At 55.0% G+C, this 26,537-nt stretch overlaps 13 protein-coding genes across 13 annotated transcripts; 6 read left to right on the top strand and 7 right to left on the bottom strand.

Annotated features, from left to right (window-relative positions):
• Nucleotides 1-60: 60 nt before the first annotated feature.
• LTR77_004134 (uncharacterized protein) lies at nt 61-1,243 on the bottom strand (the record flags this gene model as incomplete). The annotated part of the gene is made up of 3 exons (XM_064801388.1): nt 61-409; nt 545-1,022; nt 1,096-1,243. 3 exons carry the CDS (start codon nt 1,241-1,243, stop codon nt 61-63), a joined length of 975 nt encoding a protein of 324 aa, XP_064660018.1.
• Nucleotides 1,244-1,883: 640 nt separating this feature from the next.
• LTR77_004133 (uncharacterized protein) lies at nt 1,884-2,930 on the top strand (the record flags this gene model as incomplete). Its single annotated transcript, XM_064801387.1, has 1 exon — nt 1,884-2,930. The coding sequence occupies one exon, from the start codon at nt 1,884-1,886 to the stop codon at nt 2,928-2,930; it is 1,047 nt and encodes a 348-aa protein (XP_064660017.1).
• Nucleotides 2,931-2,969: 39 nt separating this feature from the next.
• Nucleotides 2,970-3,887, bottom strand: thp1 (uracil DNA N-glycosylase Thp1; the record flags this gene model as incomplete). Its single annotated transcript, XM_064801386.1, has 2 exons — nt 2,970-3,444; nt 3,487-3,887. The coding sequence occupies 2 exons, from the start codon at nt 3,885-3,887 to the stop codon at nt 2,970-2,972; spliced, it is 876 nt and encodes a 291-aa protein (XP_064660016.1).
• A 377-nt stretch (nt 3,888-4,264) lies between these two features.
• Nucleotides 4,265-5,606, bottom strand: LTR77_004131 (uncharacterized protein; the record flags this gene model as incomplete). The annotated part of the gene is made up of 2 exons (XM_064801385.1): nt 4,265-5,422; nt 5,592-5,606. The coding sequence occupies 2 exons, from the start codon at nt 5,604-5,606 to the stop codon at nt 4,265-4,267; spliced, it is 1,173 nt and encodes a 390-aa protein (XP_064660015.1).
• Nucleotides 5,607-5,879: 273 nt separating this feature from the next.
• Nucleotides 5,880-6,962, top strand: LTR77_004130 (uncharacterized protein; the record flags this gene model as incomplete). The annotated part of the gene is made up of 1 exon (XM_064801384.1): nt 5,880-6,962. One exon carries the CDS (start codon nt 5,880-5,882, stop codon nt 6,960-6,962), a length of 1,083 nt encoding a protein of 360 aa, XP_064660014.1.
• A 24-nt stretch (nt 6,963-6,986) lies between these two features.
• On the bottom strand, nt 6,987-7,941 carry LTR77_004129 (uncharacterized protein; the record flags this gene model as incomplete). The annotated part of the gene is made up of 2 exons (XM_064801383.1): nt 6,987-7,355; nt 7,408-7,941. The coding sequence occupies 2 exons, from the start codon at nt 7,939-7,941 to the stop codon at nt 6,987-6,989; spliced, it is 903 nt and encodes a 300-aa protein (XP_064660013.1).
• Nucleotides 7,942-8,260: 319 nt separating this feature from the next.
• NAS2 (putative 26S proteasome regulatory subunit) lies at nt 8,261-9,355 on the bottom strand (the record flags this gene model as incomplete). The annotated part of the gene is made up of 3 exons (XM_064801382.1): nt 8,261-8,290; nt 8,716-9,135; nt 9,191-9,355. 3 exons carry the CDS (start codon nt 9,353-9,355, stop codon nt 8,261-8,263), a joined length of 615 nt encoding a protein of 204 aa, XP_064660012.1.
• Nucleotides 9,356-9,981: 626 nt separating this feature from the next.
• On the top strand, nt 9,982-12,268 carry cat1 (catalase 1; the record flags this gene model as incomplete). The annotated part of the gene is made up of 2 exons (XM_064801381.1): nt 9,982-10,144; nt 10,200-12,268. The coding sequence occupies 2 exons, from the start codon at nt 9,982-9,984 to the stop codon at nt 12,266-12,268; spliced, it is 2,232 nt and encodes a 743-aa protein (XP_064660011.1).
• A 3,542-nt stretch (nt 12,269-15,810) lies between these two features.
• MDM12_2 (Mitochondrial distribution and morphology protein 12) lies at nt 15,811-16,932 on the top strand (the record flags this gene model as incomplete). The annotated part of the gene is made up of 1 exon (XM_064801380.1): nt 15,811-16,932. The coding sequence occupies one exon, from the start codon at nt 15,811-15,813 to the stop codon at nt 16,930-16,932; it is 1,122 nt and encodes a 373-aa protein (XP_064660010.1).
• A 336-nt stretch (nt 16,933-17,268) lies between these two features.
• On the bottom strand, nt 17,269-18,585 carry LTR77_004125 (uncharacterized protein; the record flags this gene model as incomplete). Its single annotated transcript, XM_064801379.1, has 2 exons — nt 17,269-17,620; nt 17,663-18,585. The coding sequence occupies 2 exons, from the start codon at nt 18,583-18,585 to the stop codon at nt 17,269-17,271; spliced, it is 1,275 nt and encodes a 424-aa protein (XP_064660009.1).
• A 774-nt stretch (nt 18,586-19,359) lies between these two features.
• Nucleotides 19,360-20,416, top strand: LTR77_004124 (uncharacterized protein; the record flags this gene model as incomplete). Its single annotated transcript, XM_064801378.1, has 2 exons — nt 19,360-19,434; nt 19,490-20,416. 2 exons carry the CDS (start codon nt 19,360-19,362, stop codon nt 20,414-20,416), a joined length of 1,002 nt encoding a protein of 333 aa, XP_064660008.1.
• A 591-nt stretch (nt 20,417-21,007) lies between these two features.
• LTR77_004123 (uncharacterized protein) lies at nt 21,008-22,570 on the top strand (the record flags this gene model as incomplete). Its single annotated transcript, XM_064801377.1, has 1 exon — nt 21,008-22,570. The coding sequence occupies one exon, from the start codon at nt 21,008-21,010 to the stop codon at nt 22,568-22,570; it is 1,563 nt and encodes a 520-aa protein (XP_064660007.1).
• A 1,137-nt stretch (nt 22,571-23,707) lies between these two features.
• On the bottom strand, nt 23,708-26,110 carry NSP1 (FG-nucleoporin nsp1; the record flags this gene model as incomplete). The annotated part of the gene is made up of 2 exons (XM_064801376.1): nt 23,708-24,044; nt 24,105-26,110. The coding sequence occupies 2 exons, from the start codon at nt 26,108-26,110 to the stop codon at nt 23,708-23,710; spliced, it is 2,343 nt and encodes a 780-aa protein (XP_064660006.1).
• Between the last annotated feature and the right edge of the window lie 427 nt (nt 26,111-26,537).

The raw sequence follows: 26,537 nt of genomic DNA, 5'->3' as shown, positions 1-26,537 counted from the left end.
AGTTCAATGTCCCGGAGAGTGACGGCGTTTAGCGGGCGTAAGTTCATTTAAGGTTGCAGCTCATGGGTCCGAATCATGCAGCGTGGCGTCTCCACTTGATCGGGGCCATGTGCGATATTCCTCCACGCGCAGCACCGCGAGCGGCTCCTCACCTCTGCACTGGCGCCACTTGTTTGTCGATGCCCATAGTTCCCAACAACCTTCGATCAGCCACGACCAATGCTTCGAGAAATCTTGCGTCATTTCCCAATTGGACAGTACCCAAGGGTCACCCCACACCAGCAGGCCAGCCTCCTTCAGCGTCGAGGCGCTAAAGATACCAACGAGGTCGCCGCATAGCGCCATGTCGTCAAAGTTCTCGGCGCGCAGAATGTTGTCCCGCATGTTACTGCATGGTAGCAGGTCGATCCTTGAGACAACTCATCAGTACATGTTCAGAAAGTAGACCGAGGAGCGGAAACAGGAAAGCATTGACAAGTATGTCGCTTTCAATACAGTAAGACAGTGTAGAGGAGGGGTGAGGTCTTGGTCATGAGGCACTTACCATGGATGATGGTCGATCTCGCGTTGTAGCCGAGTAGGGAACATAGATACCGGAAGCGACGAAAGGTCGCGGTGAGATTGTGATGAGTCGCAGAACGGCGAGGCTGCGTCGTCGTCCATGCCGTTCTCTGTCGCAAAGCCAAGCGCAAGTGAATTGGACATCAGCGCGCGGAAGACGTTGAACTTAGCTAGTACGAGGACTTGATCCGCATACGGTGACGCACAAGCCCGCAATCCATGAGTCGGACCACGGTGAACACTGTTTTGCCAGGCTTGGAAGTAGGATATCAGGGCCTCTTCCGGCACCAGAGTGGCGGCCTTGCTGAAGGCCACTGCGCCTGTGCACTGACGAGCGTCGAAAGGGACGCCTCCAGCTGCAGCATCGAACATGCGACAGATAAGTGACTGCAAGTCTCGAGCTTGTGCCGGGTTTTGAGAAGCGCGCCTTGTCTCTGTCGTCTTCGTGTCTCTTCGCTTGCCTGTATGCGGAAGAAATGGTTAGCAGCTTAGCTGAGTGGCTTCCCAAGAAACGTTCCAACACGCCTGACTTACGGTATTGTCTCTGGTGGATACGATTCTGCAGCTTCCGTCTTACCAGAGGGTCCGATACGCCACTCCAGTCCTCGTGTTGGCCGACGATAATGCTTAGCTGCTGTGGCATCCGCGGCGGACCAGTATCTGCGTGCCGAGGGTCCGCCATTGTGTCAGGGTATGAAGGTGTATGGAAGAGCTGGCGTGGATGTGAAGTAGGTTGCCGCAGGTCCTGGTATGCAGCCTGCTTATTCCTGCAGCAGTAGCGCGAAGCTTGTTGCCCGCAGTGGGCTCAACCAACATAGAAACCGTCTTGCTTGTACTTTTGGAAACAGCATTTGAAGCACGCTCTAAGCGAGTGAAAGTGGAAATACCTTCTGTCTCCGTAAAGTCCGCTCGTGTCAATGCCAAAAAGGACGACATTGCGTACTGACCTCACGTGACCATGTAAACGTGACGTCTCACTCCGAAGGCTGAGCAGAAACTGCGTTCGGAGGGCAAGCGGTGCTGACGTCCTGGCCTGTATGTGTGGAATAATTTATTGAGCCTTCAAAAGCTGCGATCGCAGGACAGCACCTATATAAGCATTTAGATCTCTTGAAAAAGGGCAACAAGGTGGGGTTCACGTAGCCGAACTCACCTCCAAACACAGCACTGTGCGAGCGGTGCGTTGCTGATCAAACCGAGTCTTCGTTGCACCCACCCACTGAAGCATCGCTGCCGCACCGTCGTCCAAGCTACGAAGAACTCATCGCACGGAGTTAGTCCAGCATACACTAACACGGGAGCAACCACATGGTCGTCCCGCGATGTCATCACCGAGGATACTGCTCCACGGCTCCGGAGCAATAGGCACCATCTACGTCTACCTCCTCTTGAAGGCCGGGTACGACGTAACAGCCGTGTGCCGCTCCAACTACGAAGCCGCCAAAGCCAACGGCTTCCTGATCGATTCCGATCGGTACGGCAAAGGCATACGAATTCATCCCAAAGTTGTTTGCAGTCCCGGAGAAGCCGCTGAAGCTGGACAGCTGGATTTTCTTATCGTGACCACCAAGGCTTTGCCGGACGCTGAGACGAGCAAGGTCATTGCTCCAGCCGTGACTGAAGGCAAGACAACGATCGTGCTGATCCAGAATGGTGTCGGCATCGAGGATGAGTATGCTCGGATGTTTCCGCAGAATCCGATATTGAGCTGTGTCGTCTACCTACCCACTACGCAGATCAGACCCGGAGTCATCCAAATGGGGACGTTCGAGTCGCTGGAGCTTGGCACGTTTCCGGCATCAGCATATAGTAAGAGCACCGAAGTCAGAGAAGCTGCAGACATGTTTATGGATATTATGCAGAAGTCTGGCAGCCAAGTAAAATGGTACGACGATATCCAAGAGAAGAGATGGAACAAACTCTTACTCAACGCCCCATGGAATCCGATATGCGCTCTTACCTTGTCGAGAGATGCTGCTTTCTTAGCTTCAGACTCTTCAGCCAACAAGGTCATTGAGGATGTGATGCTCGAGGTTGTCGCCGTCGCTCAGAAGCTCGGATACGGCAAGATCAGTCCCGCGGCTGCAGGCGAGCAACTCAAGCGCGCTGAGGGAAGGGTCGGTACAAAAGGCATCGAACCAAGCATGCTTGTCGACGTCCTGAACGGCCGGCGTATGGAGGTGGACGCGATACTCGGCAGTCCGGTGAGGGTGGCAAAGAGCGTTGGTATCGATGTGCCAAGGTTGGAGTTGCTGTACGGCCTAATGAAGGCACTGGACGAGTCGATGGCGTACAAGCAAGCTGGCCAGTCGTTGGGCGGGGATGAGACCAGGTTAGAGAGGTCGAAGAGGGGAGAGAGCGTGCTGTGACAGCCTCGTTACTAGCAAGCTGCACATGGCCAACACACTTCAGCCGGCGTCTTGTTGCTCCTCTTCGTTTTCTGATTTTCGCTGCTCTCGCCTCGTCTTCACCCACTCGCCGAAGGGCTTCCAGATCGCTTCTTTCTCAGCCGGCTTTGTACTCGCACTCAAACCGCTGGTGGCAGTAGCAACAAATACTCGAGCGCCATCCCAGTCAGGCATCTTGCCCATCCGCTCTTTATCGTCTTGCCAGCCATAGTGGAACTCATGATTCTTGATCTCCCGCTTATAACGCCACCTCCAGATAGCCTCCCAGATACCTTTGCCCACAATGCAGACGGCTTCGGGTCGACACGTGCGGACCTTTTCCTCTAAAATCGGCGTCCCGGCAGCCATCTCAGCCTTGCTCAACTCGGCAGCATCCTTTGACGGCCTGTCGACTATGTTGGTGTTGCCGAGCGAGCACAGCCGTGGCAGGTCGACATCCTGCTCAGGTCGCAGCTTGACATCTGTGCATCCCGAGCTGTGCAACAGCTTCCAGAACAGGTTCGAAGGATGAGCGTACGCATGGCCTGCTGTCGCCGTGCGGACGCCAGGGTTGAAGCCGACGAACAAGGCGATCAAGTTGGGCTCAAGGATGTCGGTCAGCTTCGACAGATGGGCGTACTTGGACGGAGGCGCGTAGCGGGAGGACTGTCGGCGTCGCTTTGCTGAGGACGGGGAGGCCTTAGGTGATTGCTGATTCTCGACGACCTCTTCTACTGTCCGTTTGCGATTGGAGCGCCGTGGCCCATTTGAGGCGTCGGGGTTCTGAATGGCATCCGCAGAGTGACGGAAGCGCTCGAGGTTGGACTTGAAGAGCGCTGTGCTTGCGTCGCTGACGGTCGTAGTCAAGTCGGGCTCCTCATCCTGCATGTTGCCTCTTGAGTCCTGGATGGGAGGGGGGTTGTCTTCGTCTTCCGCCATCTTCATCGATGTTGTGTTTTCACGACCGCGCAGAAGGCTTCGCGTGAAGTGACGCGAGATCCGGTTAGTCAGCAGAGGACCGACTTCTTCGAGTCGGCCTCATCTCTTTTGCTTCTTCTCCATCATCCTGCCTTGTTTCTCTACTTTAAGTCTGTAGACGATATCACAACGAGACAGAAACCGCCGCGAGAGCAGTAGCGCATTGATGTGGAGGACTCATGTTGGAGACCTCGTACATGGCTCATCCCTGGCCTTCTACCTAATCATGATTCCTTGCACTGAGTATCTACGCTGAGTACATACGTTCAAATTCGAGCGGTACTGATGCACCTGAGCAGTCCGGAGTCTCTGGGGACAATGCAACAGACACCACCAGCTCAAGAAAATCTCTTCTTCATCTTCGCCTCCTCTCGAAGCTCCTTCGTCACATTACTCCAGCCCTCGTGAGAAGCATCAACTCTCATGTTCACAATCTCGAAGCAATGGCCGGCCCAGCTCCCTTGCTTCAGGCTTTTCTCGGCTACACTCTCATCTCGACCAGTGTAATCGTCCTCATCCGAGTCATCTGCCCAGGTGACTCGCATCAGCAGCGCTTTGTCCACGGAGAGGAAAGGTAAGCCGGAGATATGGAAGTAATTGCGCTCGCTGCGGTAGATGTGCGCTTGCTTGAGTACGGCGTACTCGCGTGTCGTCATGTTGCGCAAGACCCAATGTGTTGGTGTAGGAGTTGGCCTGCATCGAGCAGCTCTGGCCTTTTGAGCCCGCTGCTGCTGTTTACTGAGGGGCTTGGGCACATCGTGAGCCGACAATGTCCACTCTATGGTGTGCCGCAAAGTGGCCAGATCGACAGCGCGGATGTTGCTCTTTGGGCTGACGGCGATGAAAGCGCTCACCAGCTCATCTTTCAACGACAGCTTCGATCGTTCCACGAACTTATTTCTCGCATTCCAATTCCATTTCCGAGCAGGACACATCCCCCTGCATGGCGCACCTCTTAGACCTCTACCGGGACGGTTGAAGAATTCTTCTTCTTCAGTCTTGAAGTTTGGGAACATCGTATGGATGGCCGGCGGAACCGACATGAGATAAGTGCCAGTGCATAGCAGTGGTTTGCCAGCCCAGGATTGCATCCGCCGTATTTGTTGGGCATGGGCAAGAAATAAAACCCACAGTGCATTCGAAGCGAGGCCGAGAGACACGATGTCGTTGGAGGAAAGGTCTGGGTCCGAAAGCACCATCGACATGAGCTCCGGAGGCAGGCGCTCGATGGCAGAAGACGACGCGGACGAGCGCCTCGTATGGAGATTGCGGTACGACTCTGTCGGGTCTCTTTTGGTACCAGACTCGTGCCTTGCTAGCCGGTCGAAAGCATCGAAAGTGAAGTCTTCCTTGAGGAACTGCAGTGACATGGTGTAGCTGTTGCGGCAGTCGATGACTTCTGTTAAGTCGTACTGTTCTTCCAATGTGGGGACCATCAAAGTCCAGCGTTGCATTCCTCGTGTCGTCTGATCGGTACCTGGAGGACACATGGTGGGCTAAAGAGTTGCAGATTGATAGAAGAAGAGTGGGATGAAAGTATGCTGGAGAAGGAAGGGAGAAGGACCAGGGACGGGGAAAGGGTAGATATATGTAGGTAGCGCAGGGTTGCAATGCCAGGTTTGAGATCCTTCGCTGGCTGCCTCGCTGCTGCGGCTCTTGCCTTACTCGGCCAACCTGCATGTGATGCACGTGACCATGATCAGTCAGATACTGATGGTGGATGCCGTCCGCCAAGCTTGGGTACTAACCTGGCTCAAAGGAGACTGCGATATTCTTGACACCAGCTACCAGCTACCAGCTACCAGCATTCTGTAGATCATTCCACGGCATGTTGGCATATGTAGCATGAATGTGACAAGCTGATTGGAGCGCATCTTGAGCCGCCAAGGGATCTGGAGAATCGCCTTCTATGAATTTTCGAGACTTCTCATCTTGACTACCCAAACCACTGCGATGGCGACAGCAACAACACTACTCGACACACTGTCGAGCTTCACGGCAGCCGCAGACTCTGCGTCACAAGCTCTGCCCGATGTAGATGCTCTTCTACCGCCTACGAACGGCATCTCACTACTGGATGCGAAGAACGAAATCTTCCTATCCTATCTCCAGGCGCTCGCCCTTCGTAACCTTAACGTCATTCGGTCGCTGAAAGATGGTGCGGACGTCGAGGAGGCACACAAACTCAGCAGCGACATCACATCGAAGCTGGTCGAACACAGAGTCTACCTGGAACGAGGTGTACGGCCATTGGAGCAGAAGATCAAGTACCAGACGGACAAAGTGGTAAAGGCAGCGGATGACGAGGAGAGGCTAGCAGCGCAGAAGGAGAAGCAGGCGGAGGCTGGGAACAAGCAGACTAATGGCAAGGCGGATGGAAGCAGCGAGTCCGAAGAGAGATCGGAGGAAGAAAGCGATGAGGACGAAGACGAAGAGGTCGAGCAGACATCCTACAGACCCAATCTCGCAGGCTTTGGCAAAAGTAATGGTCCCACCTCCGAGCAGACACGCCAGTCCAAAAGCAAAGAAGATGGGGTCTACCGACCTCCACGCGTATCAGCCACCTCCATGCCCACCACCGAACAACGGGAGAAGAAGGCACGAAGACAGCCTAGGTCAGCTACGATGGAGGAATACGTCAACACGGAGCTCTCGAACGCTCCTCAAGCTGTGCCGAGCATAGGCAGCACGATCGCGCAAGGCGGCCGCAAGACAAAGGACGCAAGACAGATGGCGAAGGAGCAGGAGCGGCGCGATTACGAGGAGACGCATCTTGTGCGTTTGCCACCGGAGTCGAAGAAGGAGCTGGCGAAGCAGCGGGCGAAGGAGAGGAGAGGTGGGTATGGTGGCGAGGAGTGGAGAGATCTGGGGAGTGCTGTTGATCGGATTGGTGAGCTGACGAGACGGAAGGGTAAGGAGGGGGCGCTGGAGAAGAGTAGGAAGAGGAGGGCTGTCGAGGATGGGCCGAGGGGTGACGGGATTGGGGATGCGTTTGATGTCAAGAAGAGACGGGTTATGAAGAAGATGCGTCGGTAGACGATAGGCAAGAGGTGAACCGAGCTATTGTTGCTTCTTGCCTCCTTGCTCCTCGGCTTCCAAGATCGACTTCAGCTTCGTGATCTGCGTCTCCCGAGCGAACAGCCAGTCAAGCAGCCAGATCGGCATCAGCCAGCTCACCCACCACATTGTGGTCGCCAGAAAGCCACGGTAGATGTGCGAAGGCGGGTTCGACACCAACAGATCCTTCGCAACACCTTTGGCCCACTCGGCAGGCGAGCGAGCACCGCCAGGCTTGGTGGTGCCCCGCAGCATCGCATTCACGTGGTCCTTGATCGGCTGGTACGACGACGATTCCGGAATGCCAGCACTCCCTCCTTCGACGTGTCCCCAGAACTGCGTGTTGACATCGCCAGTCACGAGCGTCACTACCTAATTGCAAAGTCAGCTCATATGCGGAGAAGTCGCTTCCGCCAACACTTACTCTAACCCCAAACGGCACCAACTCAACCCTGAGCGTATTATTCAAACCCACCACCGCTGCTTTACTCGCCGAATAACTCCCAATAAACGGCTGGCAGATCCCCGGCAACCCCGCAATACTCGCCTGATTCACCACCACCCCCTTCGCCACGCGGAGCATAGGGAAGAAAGCCTGCGTCACGGCGAGCAGGCCGAAGACGTTGACGTCGAAGTTGTGCCTGATTTCGAGGATCGAGGCGTCGAGGAGGGGGTGCATGTAGCCGTATCCGGCGTTGTTGATGAGGTAGTTGAGGCGTGAGTTGGTGAGGTGGCGGACGGCGGTTGCGGCGGCGGTGATGGAGGTGGGGGATGTTACGTCGAGTTCGAGCTTCTCGAGTTTGGCTGTATTATTGGCTTTGGGTTTGAGGTAGTCGAGCTGGGCTAGGGTAGGGCCTGTGGCGATCACGTTGATGTTGCGAGATAGTAGTTCGTGGAGGAGGGCGTCGCCTAGACCACCTTTTGACACGCCCGTGATCAGCGCCCATCTTTCTGCCATATTCTGTTCAAGTCAGATCATGCTGAATGGCAAGAAATCATTAGAGAAGTAGTCGAGCATCGGAAGGCTTTATCAAAGCTACAGCTGCACAACGCCCAACTTTGAAGTTGGTAGGAGTGAAGGATGCGAGAGCGAGCTCTGTCGAACTGTATACTACATCGGGACATTAGACAGTGATAGTACTGTAAAAAGGTCTCGGGTGTGTCAGTCGTTTGATTTATTGTTTGATGACTCGGTCTCTATATCCTTAGGATTTGGCCATTGATTCTTTCAAATCGTAGCTCTGCGATTGGATGTGGCCTCAGCCTGTGCCTGCAGCCTACACGTGACCTTTGGCAGTAGCAATTGCCTTTCCTGGCCGAGTAGTGGGGCCGCAGTCGTGATACGCACACTGCAATATCAAGACCTATGCGCTGCATCTCGGCAGGCTATATTCACAGCAGAGCTGCAATACTGCGGCCAGAAGGCGCAAGTTTTGGCTTCTTGGGATCGTCTGGGGTCATCCGTCATCGAAGCAGGTCTTGGTCACGATTCAAGCGGCGGCTCGTCCTTGCTCTTCGAGCATAATCGTCATTTGGCCGGATGTTGATCACAAAGGTACGAGATGACATCCCAGTAGCCCACGCCCTCCCCAGTCTCGCCGAGGTGTCAGCCGAAGGTCGACCGACCGAGAAGATGCATTGCCGATAGTGTCTCTCAGCACTCTCACAATGATGGTTTGCTAGATAGTTGTCAGTCGCATCCGAAAAGACTATTTAAGCAATTGCAACATACGTTCTCGTTCTGCTGCACCACCTGCGCGACCTTGCTCAATCTCTCATGGTTCGTGTAGTTCGCCGCACCGAACTTCGTCACTCTGTCGCCTGCTCTCATGCCAGCTTGCGCGGCCGGACTGTCTTCTGCCACGGAATTGACCTTCGCGAATGGAGGCTCGATGGTCGAGCTTGAAGATACGGTGCTGCCATTCACCTCACCTCCTGCCCTCTGTTGTGAACTCTGCCCGTTGGTCATGGGCACAGCTTTTCCGGCAGCAAAGTGCTCCTCCACAGCAACTTCAAGCTTCTTCATGACCTCCTTTAGATCGTTCTTCAGCCGGATGATCCTAGCACGAGTCGTCCTGATCTGTGCAACATCGATATCTGCTCGTGGGTAGCCGTCGAAAGTGGTCAGACCAGTGTTCATGTTGACGCCGTGCTAGACTGCCTGGTCAGTACACCGATCGCTGTCCGAGGGGTATCGCGGATCATACAGAGTCCAGTACAGATCCCAGCGCAGACAACTCGGCCTCGAGATCCTCCTTCTTCGCCATCAGTTCCTGGAAGGACTGCTTCTTCTCTATGCCATTTGCGGTGGGCTGCGATGTTGGGCCGGAGCCCACAGTCGGGGCGTGTATGTCGTCCATTGGGAGGCCCATCTGCGCGATGCTAGAGGTTGACAGCTGAGGGTTTTGATGAAGGCGTCTCCAAGGCAAACGACGTGGACGACGCCGCGGGGCTCTGCGCTTAGGGCTCGGTCACCGTTCGGCACAGGAGCCGAGGGGCTAGGCTGGATAAGACAACTAGAAAGTGTAGAGTGACCACAACGCTCGAGATATGAACAAGATACATCAACCTCATCTTCGTTGCTTCGCTCGTGCATGACCGGAGTCGCGGTACCGCGTGCGCGGCATTGGTTTCAACATGCCTTCCCCTTCCGACCCGTCCGCTTGTGCCTACATGGATGTGTACCTTACATGTACGTCGGTGGTACGAAGCATCACCGTGACGTCCATCTATCTCGACCTTCCACTCTTCATTCGCTCGCCTCCGCTCCGTTTGGCTGCAGGACGTCGTGAAGAAACGCGTTGTGGGCCGGTCTTCACTTCTGTCCTCTTCTCATTGGAAGCGGACTCAGTGATGATATCCGTCAAAGTCCAAACGCGTAGTGGCGTTCAATGAAGCAAGAGCTGCCCTGCTTTCCACGAGTTCACTTATAAACCCTTTGCCTTCCTGATCCTACTTTTTCCTCTCTTCCTGCCTCACTACACACATCATATCCACCATGGCACCAAGCGTTGTGTCTTCCGGCTTGGAGAAGCTTCAGGAAACCCTCGATGGCTCTCTCGAAGGCCGCAAGGTGGCGGACCTCTCGAAAGACACCAAGAACTACCATGATCCGAAGAACAGGATCACGACCGACTATGGCGTGAAGCAGGAGAACACTGGTACGACTTCTCGCTACGCAAGTCGCCATTGAAATACCTACTAACTCCATCACAGACGACTGGCTGAAGGTTGCCACCGAGGACAAGACAGGCCCTATGCTTCTGGAAGACCATGCCGCTCGCGAGAAGATCAACCGCTTCGACCATGAGCGCATTCCAGAGCGAGTGGTCCATGCCCGTGGTGCTGGTGCCTTTGGTACCTTCAAGATGCACAAAAGTCTGGCCGAGTACACCAGCGCTGGCGTGCTCTCAGACACCTCTCGCAACACACCCCTCTTCTTGCGCTTCAGTACGGTCCTGGGTAGCCGCGGTTCCGCCGACACCGTACGAGACGTGCGCGGCTTTGCCGTCAAGTTCTACACAGACGAAGGCAATTGGGACATTGTCGGCAACAATATTCCCGTCTTCTTCATCCAGGATGCCTTGAAGTTCCCAGATCTCATCCACGCCGGCAAGCCGGAGCCAGACAAGGAAGTCCCACAGGCTCAGTCAGCCCACAATAACTTCTGGGACTTCCAGTACCTCCATACCGAGGCCACTCACATGTTCATGTGGCAGCAGAGTGACCGCGCCATCCCTCGCTCCTACCGTATGATGCAGGGATTCGGCGTCAATACGTACACCCTCACCAATGACAAGGGCGAGCGCTTCTTCGTCAAGTTCCACTTCGTGCCCCAGCTGGGTGTACACAGCTTCGTATGGGACGAGGCACTGAAGCTTGCGGGCCAGGACCCAGACTTCCATCGCAAGGATCTTTACGAAGCCATTGACAATGGATGTTTCCCGAAGTGGGATTTCGGTGTTCAGATCATCCCAGAGGGCAAGGAGAACGATTTCGAGTTTGATATTCTCGACGCCACGAAGATCTGGCCTGAAGAGCTGGTACCCGTGCAGATGGTTGGCGAGCTTGAGCTGAACCGAAACGTCGACGAGTACTTCACTCAGACAGAGCAAGTCGCTTTCTGCACGGGTCACATGGTTCCTGGCATCGGCTTCTCCGACGATCCATTGCTCATTGGACGCAACTTCAGCTACAACGACACTCAGTTGACTCGCCTGGGCACCAACTGGCAGGAGCTGCCGGTCAACCGTCCTGTCTGCCCTGTGATGAACAACAACCGTGACGGCAAACTCCGGCATACCATCACCAAGGGCTCGGTCAACTACTGGCCCAATCGCTTCGAGGCAACCCCGCCTGCTAAAAAGGAGGAGGGCGCATACATCGACTACCCTGAGAAGGTCGAGGGCATGAAACAGCGTCTCCGGTCGAAGAAGTTCCGTGAGCACTTCAACCAAGCCCAGCTTTTCTACAACAGCATGTCGCCACCGGAGAAGGCACACATGGCCTTCGCGCTCAGCTTCGAGCTTGACCATTGCGACGATCCGTGGGTTTATGAGAAGATGTCCGAGCGCTTGGCAGACATCGACCTCGGGCTCGCTCAGTCCGTGGCCGAGATGGTCGGTGGTCCCATCCCACAGAAGGCAGGCCGCCCCAACCACGGCAAGACATCCATGCGTCTCAGCCAGACTGAGCTGCAGCCCAAGAACCCCACTATCGAGACCCGCCGTGTCGCCATCATCATCGCCGACGGCTACGACGCTGGGGCCTACAACGGTATCGTATCTGCTCTGAAGGCTGCAAAAGCCATCCCATACACCATCGGGACCCGCCGCTCTCCCATCTTCGCCGCTGGTGAGAGCAAAGAGTCTGGCAAAGGCGTCAAGCCCGACCACCACCTCGAAGGCATGCGCAGCACCATGTTTGACTCCGTCTTCGTTCCCGGCGGCGCGGACAGCGTTGCTACGCTCCGTAAGAACGGCCGCGCGCTGCACTGGGTCCGTGAAGGATTTTCCCATCTCAAAGCCATTGGCGCGGTCGGCGAAGCCGTCGAATTCGTGCGCGATGCTTGTTCCTTGCCCGGCATGGACTTCAGTACGTCCTCGGATGTCGTGGACAGCTTTGGCGTTGTAACGGCGGCGAAGTTGAAGCCGGAGAGTTTGCGGGAGACGGTCAAGATGGTGAAGGGGGCGACGGATTTTGTGGATGCGTATACGTATGCGATTTCGCAGCATAAGAACTTTGAGCGGGAGATGAAGGGGTTTCCGCAGATGGTGGCTTACTAGAGAAACGACGCCGACATGGGAGTATGGAACTAACACGATTGATGAGTGTGAAAATATGTTGAATGCTAAGGTTTGAACACAATGATAACATGGAAGATGGTCCTTCAGGCTTGCTTCTCCACCCTTCTCAAACCGTCCAGCGTATTATGCGCTTGTCGAAAGCATCCCCGACGCCACGCCTGGTCATTTACTTCGTTAAGCAGTCGTTATCTCGTATCGTCACATCGTACTGAAATTTATTCTTCGCCGTTGGATCGCCCATCACTCAGCGTTCTCATCCGGACCTAATCTGAGGAATCGAACAGACTCCGTCGAAGTCGTGGAGCTGTCGCTTGATCGTCGTGCGGCGACGTTTGCATCGACGACTGGTTTGGCGATGGGAGCTGGAGTTGCTTTCGTCGACACGGGAGAGGCTGGTGGTGAGGATTGGAGGGGCGAGAGGCTGAGGAAGGTTGATGGGAGAATGACTGTTGACGGGGCCATTGTTGTTGTGTTGTTGGTGGTCTTGTTGGTTGGTGGTGGGGTTGGTTGATCGATTGATCGTTGTCGTTGTTTTCAACGATGGTAAAGACGGTTACGATGTAGCGATTGTTTCGAATTGGATGGAAATTGTCTTTGCGTTGCGTGTGGCCTTGTACCTCGAGCTCGTACACTTCAGTACCTAAGGTAGGAAGGAGGCTACTACCTATATAGGCCAACCCATCCGCTGCGACCCGAAAACAAGCCATGTCCTGCTGACTCGTGGTGTGTCACAGCTCTCCAACCTGAGGACGTAATGGCCTATGAGCGGGCCTTCACATGTGAACTAACAGCCATCCGCTGGTCCAGAGAGCTATACCACGAGAACTGCCCGGACATGCTTTGATACTATGCTGTCTTTGAGCCAATCATGACGGAGCGGGATGGTTGAAGCTACCCCGGGTTGCCTCGGGTCAAGCGTTTGGTGTGGTTTGGGCGTGGGATGTTGTTTGCGGAGAAGGACGTCCGCGGTGAATCGTTATCAAGGTGTTTTCGTGTCTCCAAATTCCCCAAGAGTGTATCGAGCAAGAAAACACATGCTGCGAGGCGAATGCTCAATCAGCAGGTTCTCAAAAGCCTTGAACTAGTGGTGGCTGACAGCACCAGATCCGACCAGCTCCGTAATCCTTACAGTCTTCCTTGTCCTGATCAAAGCTGGAGCAAGAGCTGCGCTTATCGCGAGATGTCTTCGATGCTCCCGAGGCGTCGTGCCGGTGGGTTACTGTCTGGGTGACGAGCTGTGACGTCCTTTCGCTATGTTACGACTGTCCGGCAGGCAATCGTGCCAGCTCCTGTACTCCAGTGAATGCGGGCAACATGAAAGTCCATCCTCAATTTGGGAAGCTGTGGTCCGTGGAGGATGTCGTGAGACTCAGTGCTTGACAAAACATCGTCAAGTGATCTCACGTTTGTTCGTCAGGATCCGCCGAGTCTTTCGAGAGTCAGAACACAATGCGGTGTGGAGTACGCGACTACCCATCGGCGCGCTGTACAACGCCGCTGTCACAGCTGTCGAGCAACCATGGGGCAAAGGTCTTCGACGTCCCCACTGCTTCTCCCGCGCGTATGTTGTGCAATCTCGAGCTGGTGTCAAATGCAAGAACGTTGGCGCCGCCATGGCCCGCTCCTCCCCGGCAGCCGCGAGTCATCAATGCAGGGGTATGTCGACAAGGCCTTTCTAATCATGATCATCATGAACTTGCATTGGCATGCGTATCCACCAAGCGGTAATTGGAGCTTTGGATCACGACGTCGAAGTACGGCAGCAAGGGGACTCGTGTTGCCGACATGTCAAAGCAGGCAGCCGATTACTGTACCACTATCTCGTTTGCTAAGAGTCGTGGTACCAGGCAATGCTGCTCTCGAGCATCATAGGACGGGGAAATATGCGACATTGATGGGGACAAGCGCGATGAGAACGTCTCACTCAGACGACTGAGCACGCCCAGGATATCCTCGAGAAGCGACTACGGCCCGAGGACGACAGGGACAACCGTGAGATGCCGACTGCGATTGCTTGAATAGTGATCCAAGCAAGGGGCTCACGTGGTGTAGAATGACATGCGGCGGCACCTTGCGACGATCAGAATAGCGCGACCATACGGGAAGCCTTCCGGACTTGCCCTACCGTGCGCGAGTGCACCGGTTCGCTGCAGGCCATTCCATGGGGGTCTATATGTCAACAGGGAATAGAGCTTTCATCATAGCTCCCTCCTTACAGATGACTTGGACCCGCCATTGCACCACGTTCGACAGGACACGTAGGTGTTGGACATTCATCGTAAGACCTCACCACTATTCACCGCAAGATCCTACCCCGACAGGGCAACATATAAGGTCGTCGTAGACACCCTCAGCACATCCTCCACTCCAACTCGACTCCAACATCCACAATCTTCTCTGCACATCAAACTGCCAACAGCTTCTTCAGTCGAAGATCAAACACAACAACCACTCATCATGGCCGAGTAAGCCGACCAGCCGTTGGATGATGATCATCTGCTAAGTCTTCAAAGCGAATTCCTCCGTCCCAACCCCAATCGCAACTTGGTCAACCACTGCACCGAGGTCACCCACCGCTATCGTTGCGGCTGTGCGAAGAAGGACGTCGCGCCATGCGCCAACTCCAAGCGCCAGCCTTGCAACAACCTCAGCAAGCGCACCGTGACCCATGAGACCAAGTGCTACAAGTGCGGTGGCAATTGAGTGGTAAGTACTGGCTTGCGGTTTTCTATTCGTACTTTACTGATGTTGGCTAGTCCGGGTGACGGCCTTCTAGAAATGGTCCATGGCGGCAACGGATTGAGTGTTTTTGGCGGAGTAATCGGAGGATGATGGGGCAGCGCGCAAAGATAGAAGGCGACCTCGCGGCAACATCATGACTGAGCAGCTTTTAGACTCTGATCGGGGTATTCGTTCGGGAGCACAAGATTGAGCAATGAATTTTTGATCACTGATTTCGGTCTACCATTCTTTCGTCGTTTCTCGTCTGTCCAGAAAGAAGTACTGCGCTGTCCAGTAGCAACCCAGTAGCAATCCAGTAGGGAGCCGTCAAAGGCGATCATCAACCATGCTTCTCAACGGCCGCAACAGCAATGAAGCGGAGCCTGCTCCCCGCATGACCTGACTCTCTCGACTCTCTAGAAGTAGTTCGGCAGGCCGGTGACACATACAGGGAAGCGAGATGCGCGTAGGGTTCCGCAAATGACTTGCATGGGTGTCTTCGCGTGGCAATGTGCGGCCGGTGGTCTCTAGTTGAACAAGGCTGAGGAACGATGGAAGCATCTTACGCAGTATATCGCGGTATGGCGACAGTCATTGGCATCGCAGCCAGTGTAAAATAGGTAGGTCGACGAACAAGTTGGTCGTCAGTGTTCGTTGCCGATTGAGTACCTCCTAAAGGCAGAGCAAGGAGAAGTCGAAAGAAGGAGGTTGGTCCGTTGAGCCCTCGGCAACTTCCGACGACCTCACCTCTTCATCCTTGCCGTCTCGGTCTTCTTCGTCCGCCGCCATCACGCACGCAGATGTCTGTAGACATCAACTGGGACACGCTCACGGGCGGTTCAGATGGCGAAGCACTGGCTGAGACGATCAAAGACTTCATACACGAACGCTTCCAGCAGATCTCATTCCCCAAGCTCATCCGCTCAGTCAAGGTCCATTCTTTTGACTTTGGCACGGTAGCACCAGCTGTGGTCCTCAAGGACATCTGCGAGCCCTTGCCGGACTTCTACGAAACTGAAGACGATGATGGGAGCTCACACTCAGTGCCCGCACACGAACAAGGGTCAAGAAGCGCCAAACAGAAGATTGACCCAGCGAGATCTGGTCAAGACAACGCGACTGAAAGGGCAGCAAGTCCGACCTTGACGCGAGGAGCTCTCCTCGGAGGAGGTAGAGGACTGGGTTATTTCCACCCTGCGTTTGCTTCGGGCTTCTCGGGCACCAACACACCCCTTGCTGCTGTTGCTGGAGCTCACTACCACCATGGCCCACCGACTCAAGGTAACTTTCACCATCACCACGCCGAATCATTCGACTCACCTTCACCACTGCCAACCGCCACTCCACCTTCACGGCCCGTGTCAGGCGAACAGTCGTACTTTGACTCACGGCATGCATCAGGTCTCCACAACGGACAAGGAAAGGATGACCACACACAGCAACAAACTCACGAGCCCAGCCCGGACGATCTACAAGTCGTGTTTCACGCAACGTACTCCGGCGACGTCAAGCTCTCGATGACAGCGGAGGTAGTGCTAGACTATCCAATGCCGAGCTTTGTAGGCATACCCTTGAAGCTCAAGATCACAGGCATGAAGTTCGATGGAGTGGGTATCCTCGCATACATCAAAAAGCGGGCCCATCTGTGCTTCCTCAGCCCTGAAGACGCTGAAGCTTTGGTGGGGAGCGAGGACGCTTATGTTGCACCAGACGAAGATGGGCGCTCCCCTGGTCCTGGGCAGGCGCAGAAAGTCGGTGGACTGCTGGAGGAGATCCACATCGAGAGCGAGATGGGTGAGACGGAGGAAGGAAAGCAAGTGTTGAAGAATGTTGGCAAGATTGAGAAGTTCATTCTTGAGCAAGTGCAGCGCATTTTCGAGGAGGAATTTGTGTATCCGAGCTTTTGGACTTTCTTGGTCTGAATGAGGATGTTGGATTGTAAGAGGGCCGACACCGGATCGGTACACTGCAAAATCAAATTACCTACAGCCCTGCGAAGCTCAGATCACCACCCATGCCGACCCACAGCCCTGTACCACCTTCCAACGGGTCTTTTGCCGAGCCTCGTGGATCCACCGGATACCCGCATATTTTGACAGCTGCAGTACGTGGTTACGCAGCATGCCGGCAAGCGCCAGGTGGCTTTCGCCTTCGGGTGTAGCATGGTTGTGTGCAGTTTGCGACTGCCTCAGCAGTATCACAGCTTGGATCCACAACTTGCGACGAGGCCTTTTAGTGAAGCTTGGGCTTCAATCACATCACCACGCAAGATGCCGACGTACTGCGATCATTTGCCATGGTGGTATCGTTGGCCGGACAGTCTGGCGCATGTTGCCGTCGTGACCACCATCCGAGTCTTTGCTTTGGCTGCTGTGCGGCATCTTCAAGGGGGCGGGAACTTGGTTCCATTCCCAGCGGCTGGCCATTGTTGCAGAACGTTGTTGCACCTCTGTGTTGGCGAGGGAGATGTGGGTTGTTGCTTCCGTTCTGGTCTCGACCGCTGCGTCTGCGATGGTAGAGACGTCGCTCGTCCCAGAACTCGCAGCCACATGTCTTCCACTTCTGGCCGCAGACATAGCAGAATTGTGCTCCACAACGACATCTTCGACACTGTCAAAAACCTTGCGCGAAATGGGGTTAGGCGGCACTTACGTTATGTGATTGCAGCCGGTCTCCAGTTGAATGTACGCTTTGCAAGCGTAGCACTGCTGCCACTGCTTACGCTCTGCCATACGCTTCAGCTGCAGCGATTCCGCATCAGTCGGGCAGCCACCAGAGTGCGACTTGCTCTTGCAGAAGGTACAAGTCGTTGCGTTGCATGCAGTGCACCTTCCCACGTCGTCATTTATTTCACTCGGCGGAATGAACACGGCGCAGAAGGTATTATGGCAGTAAGTCCTGTCATCGGCCTTCCTCTCTTCCAGCTTGTTCTCGTATCTTCTCAGCAAATCCAAGGAAAGAAAAGGTCGGGCGCTGTCGATTGGTACAGTGCTGCCATCGCATCGAGGAGGGAACAGAGAATCGTCTTGGATGGCGAGCTCGAACAGCTTGACGATGCAAGCTCGACAGTACTGGTGTCTGTGTCTGCATGGCGCTGTGACGACCAGCTGTCTGTCCTCTTTGCAGGCTACGCACTGATGGCCCGGGTATGCTGGCGGAAGATCCAACGGTACCAAGGCAGACGCGGCGACGGTCATTCCTGGCACCCTCGAGATCTGCGGTATGCCCTCTTCGAATCGTACCCTCCGTCGATCTCTGCCCGGCAAGTGGCTCGCAGAAGACTTCTGACCTACCGACAACCGCTTGGCAAGCCTTCGGTCCTGAGCAACTTGCAGCTCTTGCTTGCACAGCTCCGCAACAGCTTGTGCGGCTTCACGGTTCGTCATGGTTGTATCGCAGGTCTGGAGGTCTTCGATGTAGATCTGCATGGCGACATGAGCGTCGGTGGTGGTGCCTTCGCGCTGCTTGCCCTTCGATCGGGAGGCCAGTAACTCAAGGTCTTCTAGCTGGAGTTCCATGATCGTTCGAAGGGTCTGCTGGTCGATATCCGAGGAGGGTTGCTCTGGTAAGGCCATGATGTGGGATGTTTCTTGCTTGAGCGGGAAGGATAACACTGACAAAATAGAAGAACAAGGAGTTCGAACAACTCAGGAGAGCATTTCGAGTTCTGGTACAGCTGCTGTCTAATGCAAAGAAGCTGCCTAGTCGTCCATTGGCTAATATGGAAAAGCCATTGGCGAAAGCTGCTGCCTTGAAGCTTCGTGGCTGCAACGATCGAAGCCCTTTCTTTCTAATTTTCCTCGATCATTGCCGGGAGCTACTCAACTACTGCATCCATCGGCTGCTTTTACTTATGCTGGTGTGCCGAGAGATGGATGGAAGGCTGGACGATCTGCTGAAGTCGCCAAATGTTGAAGGCACCTGCTTTTACTGCACAGAATCAAATGACTGTCTCCAAGTCTTTTCCCACGCCAACGTCGGCATAACAACATTGCTGCCCTATCGAGTTTCTCGGGAGTCACCATGGCATGAGTGGAAGTAAATTGTACGTTAAAAACGAGCATGAATTAGGCTCTTATACACCTGATCAACCCCGAACTTCAGCCGAGCAATCCTCCCCTCAGATCGTCGCTGCGCCACGCGTTTGGATGATCTGGCGCGTGCTGCGACAGGAACCTGAGACGGAGTCGCGGATGACTGCGTTCTAAACATATCTCGGACTTCACCTGTCTCAAGTGTTCTTAACGTGCTTTCAGAATGACAAACACTCTCCAATATCGATACAACAGCAGAAGTGCGACTGTCGACCAGTCCGACTGCGCAACTAGCATCACAACGAGACAGCAACCATGAGCCTGACCACCGCTCAGTGCAGCAATGCACCAGATACTACTACCACCGATGCAGGCGTCGCAGGTGCCGGTGTAAGCATTCACACCTGAATTCACGACAATCCTTATACTGACAGCATAACCTCAGGTCCTCCTAGCCTTCGTAATAACCGCCGGCATCACCCTCATCCTTAGCACCTACATCATCCTCGGCGACTTTCGAACTGGCGCCCCAGTGACGCCGAAGATCATATCGCGGAAACTCGTCTCCTCCTTCTCCGACCAGCAGATTATCGAAGGCATCGGCATCCAAGCCGTCGGCCTGGCGAAGATGCGCACAATGGTTCCATATCATTTCTTCGTAATCTGGCTGCTTGCCCTTCTCTCAACAGCAACACATCTGGGCACGCTCCTAGCGCTGGTGCAAGACTACAAGCGCGATTGGGTCCTGAGATGGCTGAGACAAGGCTTCATGTTCATCAATCTAGCGCTGAATGTACTTTGCGGCGTCTTCGTGCTGAAGAGTGTGGTGGATGGCATAGCGCCTACGCTGCCAATTGGCTGTGTATGGGTTGATGGGGCGGACAGGAGTGGAGATAGAAACAACAAGGCTCTCAGCGTCGTGGGCACGATTGTGGTCATTGCGGTTACGGTCATCTTGTTTATCTTCGCGACCTGGTATCTGCACCTGCGCCGGAGCGCCAAGTGGGCGAAGTGGGTGCGACTGATTGGCATTATCCTCCTCTCCGCCATGGCCGTGGGAGCTGCGGTGAGAGTGATGATGGTAGCGAGCGCCTTTGGAGGGGACAAGGACGTGTCGTTGCGAGGTCCCAGTGAGAGTTCGTGGAGCTTCGGTCAGTTGTTGACCTTGCTGGTGTTGATACTGCCGTTTATTTCTGCGCTGGAAATCTTCAGAGGCGAGATTGGGGTCAGCGCAGAGCAGGTGGAGGACGATCGGCAGCCGCTGAATGGGAATGAGTTGAAGCCGCTGAACGATCGGTATGATTATCAGGACAACCCGTTCAAGGCTGGGTCGAAGAAGAAGACTACGAAGGCTTTTAGATCTCCAGGATAGATGATTTACAAGAACTGTCTTCTCACAACCACCCTTGTCTGCCTCTTCACACGGTAACTTGGTCGGCTGGCAGTGCGTCTATCTCAATATCCAACAGCACACGTTGAGGTGCAGTTCTAGAACACGCAAGTTCTGCGAGTTCATCCCAAGGGAGGCTGAGATATATTTGGACGGGCATCACACTGTTTGAACAGATTCGCGGGCTATGTGAAGGCGACTCAATAGTTACGACGCAACCACTCCAGCAAGAGAGATTCGACGAATCCAACAAACCCATTCGTATGTTCTATCGTGGCGCAGCCTTGTCCGGCCAACCCATGGCTTCGTGGCACACAGCCCCCACACATCGAGAGGCATGGACTTCATCTTCAGCTGCTTCTATCAGCATGGCTACGGTCTATACATGTATCTCTCAAACTTACCCATGGACTCTAGGCAGGTATATATACTCTGATTGACTTTGCATCACCGTACGAGCTTCCATCTTACAGCTTCCATCCTACAGCGTCCATCTTACAGCGTCCATCTTGTGCATAGCAGTTGAACAATTTGTAGCTCTCTGGACGGTACCCCCTTCGGTACGCGCAGAGTATGAAGCTCTCAAAAGCAAAATCAATTTTCACGAGACGTTCTCGCCGCGATGAGAGACAACCAACAGCAACGACTGATTCCCAGCTGGATCCGACGACACCCAGGACTCTTGAGGGCATCTACCAGCCATTGGATGCAACAAAGCGAGAAATCCGCCTGATGCGCATGGTACCTGACCTCGAAGGTATCCAATGCGAACTGCGAGCGTTTTCGCTCAATGACAAGCCAGTCTTCACCGCTCTGTCATACTGCTGGACCAAGGAGCCTCCCACCGAGACGATTGTGCTGCAAGGGAAGCCCTTCCCTGTAAGGCCGAATTTGTACAACTACCTCCACGCAAGAGCGCAGGAAGGGGACGCTTCCGAGTGGATCTTCATCGACGCCCTTTGCATCAATCAAGAGAACGTCGGTGAAAGAAGCGAACAAGTGGCGTTGATGGGTGATGTGTATCGGGGCGCGAAAGAAGTTGTTGCATGGCTTGGGAACGAGGCTTCTATGACCGAGGAAGAGCTACTCACATGGCTGGAATGGTGCGACCTCTCGGCGGATGCGAAGCAGAAAAGCCGTAGTCCAGGTGACGTGCGGCTTCTAGGCTCCAAGTTCTTCGAGACTTTCGCCCCTCCGGCATTCTGGCTCCGGGTTTGGATTGTGCAGGAGATTGTCCTGGCTCGGCGCCTGCTGTTTCGATGCGCGAGCCTATTCCTTCGAGCAGAGCAGCTGCTTCAAGGCTTGAGAAGACATCGCCGGGTCATATATGGGTCCGACGAGGCTGAAGATTTCCTGGAAACCCCGAGATGTTTGTACGGAGAGGAGGACTCGTGCGGCATGATATTACTCATCCAGGTGCCCAGTATTCTGACCATAAGGGAGAGAGCAAGAACCCACCCTATGATGCTCGGCGAGGCTGTGTACCTGTTCGCTTCGCAGGGGTGCAGCGAACAATACGACTGCGTATTCGGCCTCTTAGGCATGTGCTACACTGGGATACATCCTGATTACTCAAAGCCAAAACTGGAAGTATTTCTCCCCGTCCTCTCGGAAAGCTACATCGGAATGGACTCATTGAGAACTTCCAGTAAACTATTGACCGAATGGCGGCTGCATTCCGGTCACATACTGTGGTCTGCTGAAGTTCTGCTACAGGCGCTGGAGCTTCACCCAAAGCACCCTCTCGTTGCACTGATCTTGATAGAGAGCGTCAAGTGGTCGAACGGATTCGATTTTGGAGGCACATTCTGGTACAGGTCAATACTGTCCATTTATTATGAACAAAAAGGCCCTTCCAATGCGCCGATGCACCGCATACTCCGTTTGTATGGCTGGACATTGTCCCACGCGGTGATGCTGGGACTCCAGGTCTACAGGCTGCGGAACAGCGTTCTCCACCACCCCGACAAAGCTCCGGAAGCAAGAACTTATAGTGAATGGGTGGAGCACATCCGCGAAGTACATTGGGCCACGGAAAATGTATGCGCGGACATTTGCAAGACGTTAGCAGAGGAAGAGGACAACCTGGTTGAACAAATTGGAAGGGAAGGACGGGTGGGGACGATTGGCCCTTGAGCTGATGTGCACTCCTTGGATCACTCCAAATCTCCAACGCCCATATCAAAAGGTCGAAGGGCCTCCAAGACATTACCCCACCCCTACCTCGGGCTCCACCGCTTGGAAGCTCAAGACTGGTCCTTCCAGACCCAGAGCGAAGGCAAAGGAGCCTTGTGATGGTACGTAATCGAAATCGCGGCCTCTACTCTACGTGCCTGGCACTAGATCGCAACAGACAACAGTAAAGCAACCGGAGATTTCGTTCGCTTCTGGAGAAAGGCATCTCGACAAGTCGTCAATTAACCCAGGATATCGGGTGCACATAGTGGCTCAATGGCATCAAAACTCCGTTCGCTTCTCCAAGATGGACACTACGCGTATAGGGACGTTTGCGGCGTAAAAAGCAACAACGGAGACCAGTCCGAACCGGCTCTCCAGGCGCTCGCCTTAGGTGACGCCGTCTCTTGGGCCGTCGATGGTCTGAAATGGCCATTAATGTGGTGTTGCTTCCGGCGTGTCTTGACCTAGTACCACAGGGGGCGAGCAAAAAGGCCCTGGCACCGACAGCAGTATGGAGAATACCCTTCAACTATAGCGGGTTGCAACTCGTTCCACTCTCCCACATGCCAACAGCGAGATCGAGAGTGTTTGCCGCCATCTAGGATGCCTCTGTACGCGATGCTGCGTGCGCATTAGCCCCTTTTTTGTACAGAGACTCATTTGCTTCTTCGAGGGCTTTTCATCAGGCACTTCGACTACTTGTTCTGACTAGGTGCTTGTTTCTCAATGACTGGACTTCACCTATCTTCTCACGTTGTGTAAGAACGGCGTTGCCCTCTTTAGTATGATGATGTTCAGGTGCGTCTACTCATATTAAACCACGATCGTAGAGGCACGGACGCTTTCATACCACTTAGGCGAAGACACCTCTGTCGTCTCTATTTGAACATCGACACTAAGCAGGAACGCAGTTGAAGCGCCTTCGTTTTGAGCGACCATATCTTACATTCTTCAACAATCATCTGGTGCTGCCCTTTCGATGCTTGTCCCAACATCGCCACTTAGAACCTCCGAACAGTCTCATCAAACTGCGCGCCGCAATCAACGTCCATTCTTAAATCCGTCCATCCCATGCCCCCCGTGATAGAGACCTCCCTACCCCCTCCCCAAATAACTCCTCCCAAACCCCTCCAACCACTGCCCCCCGCCCAACCCTGCACCCTGCCCCACGGTCCTCGCCTCCCTCTGCGCCACCTCCACCCGCTCCCCCAGCGCCGCAGCTCCGCTATCAATCGCCTGCAACTGCTGCAAATGACTATTCAACACCCTCACAATCTGTGCCAGCGGGTCAGCGGTCGCCTGGGCCGAAGCGTTGGCGGAAGCAGAGCTGGACGAGAGTTTGGAGGAGGCGGTGTTGATCTCGTCGATCATGGAGGAGAGGTTGTGGGACATTTCGGTTAGGCGGGTGGAGCAGGCTTCTGCTGTTTTGTACCTGGTCGCAAAGTCAGTATGTAGGACATATGAAACGTAGGGGTGGGTGGGTGCAACGTACGTCCGCTCTCTCTCGCCGTCCACGCCGCCCGCGCCATCGGCACCACCGACGTCGCTCTGCTCGATCATCTCGTCGATCCACATCTCGTAGCGCTCGAGGGCTTGCTCGAGATCTACCTGCCCGTGCTCAACCACACTCAACTGTCGCTCGACCTCCGCCACGTCGCGCTCGGCTTGGAAGCAGCGGCCATAGAGAGAAGTGATCTTGCCCATGTTCTCGACCAGCATGCGGTCCCAGGAGGAGACTTGCGAGGCGAGAGTGGAAAAGCTCTTCTGGTGAGTGGCGAGGGAGGTGGACCACGTTGTCAGGATCTCGTCCATAGTCTTGGAGGCGAGGCGAGATTGAGCAGGAGCCGTGGGGCCTGCAGTACTGGTAGTGCCGGCCTGCTGAGTCTGCTGAGATGCGGCAGGGGCTGCGGTTGTGCTGCCGCCGAAGAGACCGCCCGAAGGACCTGCCGTCGTCGTTGGTGCCGCGTTTGTAGATGTCGAAGTCGAAGCAGGAGCTTGTGAAGTATTTGCGCCAGCCCCACCGAACAGTGGCGGTGCCGCCGTGGATGTGCTGGCAGGCTGCGATGTAGCGGCCGATCCACCAAGACTGCCAAACAGCGGAGGAGCCGCAGTCGCGGTGGTGGCAGCAGGCGTTGCGCTCGAACTCTGCCCGCCAAGCGAGAAGCCTCCTAAACCTGAAGCTGGCGCCCCAGACGTTGCTGCCGTTCCGCCTTGAGATGTGCTCGAACTGCCCTGTGCGCCTGCGTTTTGGAAGAGATTTGTTGTCGATCCGCCCGGAGTTGTGCCACCAGGCGTGCTAGAGCCAGCTTGTCCCCCATCGAGCCTACCGAAGAGACCTCCTTGAGGAGCGCTTGACGTGCTACCTTGTTGCGATGCTTGCGTCTGGAACATTGACGGCGTGCTGTTTCCACTGCTCGCGGTTGGCTGTGCGCCAGCGAACAGAGATGGAGTCTGACCGCCCGTCGACGCTGGCCTCGATGCACCTTGTTGTCCGCCGCCAAGAAGGCCACCACCGGATTGACCACCAGCTGTGGGAGTGCTGCCGAATAGGCCTCCAGAAGACGGCTGCGTGGCCGCGGGCGCTGTCGCACCACTAGTCGTAGTAGCTGATGAGCCTTGCTGAGCGCTCGATGACGTCGCCGGAGGGAAGCTGAAAGGTGAAGATGCTTGATTGCGATTGACTTCGCCAAACAAGCTGGGTCCACCGCCGCTGGTCGCTGTCGCTGGCTGTCCGCTTCCACTCGCGCTTGAGGCGCCTGTCGACGGCATCCTGAACAAGTTGCTTCCGCCGCCGCCTGTACTCGCTGCTGGGGCCTGGTTCTGGTTCTGATTCTGGCTTGCGGGTCTGGCACCAAACAGGCTAGTTGGGGGGTTACCAGCTGGTGTGGTCGAGAACATGGATGGCTGGCTTGGGGTCGCTTGCGGGGTCGTGGAGCCGCTCTGCTGCTTGCCCATGTTCGAGAAAAGGCCGCCACCGCTTGGTGCGGATGATGCTGGTGTGCCGCCGCCACCGAACAAGCTGCTCGTAGGCTTGCTCTGGCCGCCTGGAGTCGTGGCACCGCTGGCACCCGCGTTGCCCGCATTGCCGAAAAGTCCGCCCGAGCTTGGTGCTGTTGGATTCCCACCGCCAAAGAGACCGCCCGAGCTGGGCGCAGATGATCCTGCTCCGCCAAACATATTGCCTCCGCTTGGTGTAGATGCGGGCGCCTTGTTCGCGAAGCTAAACCCACCGCCGCCTCCGCCAGCTGATGAGGCTGGTGTTTGTGACCCGAAACCTCCGCTTGTGGCTCCTCCTACGTTTCCGAACAAGCTTCCACCTCCTGATGTAGCTCCTGCGGTGCCGCCAAATAAGCTACCCGCTGTCTGTCCCTGCGATGTGCCTGAAGACGATGTAGTCCTTGGAGGTCCGAAGTTGAAGCCACTACCGCCGCTGTTGTTATTGTTGTTGCCGCCTGTGTTCCCTCCACCGCCAGTATTGCCTCCTCCGAACAAGGACATCGTGTTTGATGAGCCTGCTGGCTAGCGATCAAGGTTGCTGCCGTGGAATGCACTCGGAAGAGTAAGAGCGATGCGAATTCGTTGCTCGTACTTGCGTTATGTGTCGAGTTTTTGTTCCTCACTGGATGAGCGTGTGAGAAAACGTGTGCGCCAGCTCCTATTGTCGAGCAACGTGGAGGTCGTATTGTCGTGATGTGGCGAAGTCGAACTTTCAGTGCCGCAGACGCGTTTGGGCGACGTGAAGCTGCAAGAAGCTGCTCTTTTCGCGGACCAATGAATTATTTGATTAGCTGCTAAGTATCAGCGGAACCGTCAGCGGTCCCGAAGCTACACTGAGGCTGACACCTGTGAAGCAGGGCGCAGCAGCTTGCTCCTTCTAAAGGTCTAGAACCACCTCACGCCTTCTTCTCTTCCTCCCTTCTCTCTA

The sequence above is a fragment of the Saxophila tyrrhenica genome (assembly GCF_035928015.1).
Source record: "Saxophila tyrrhenica strain CCFEE 5935 chromosome Unknown scaffold_6, whole genome shotgun sequence".
Classification (NCBI taxonomy): domain Eukaryota; kingdom Fungi; phylum Ascomycota; class Dothideomycetes; order Mycosphaerellales; family Extremaceae; genus Saxophila; species Saxophila tyrrhenica.
The sequence above is the reverse complement of the archived record's forward strand: the minus strand, read 5'-3'. Positions and strand labels throughout refer to the sequence as shown.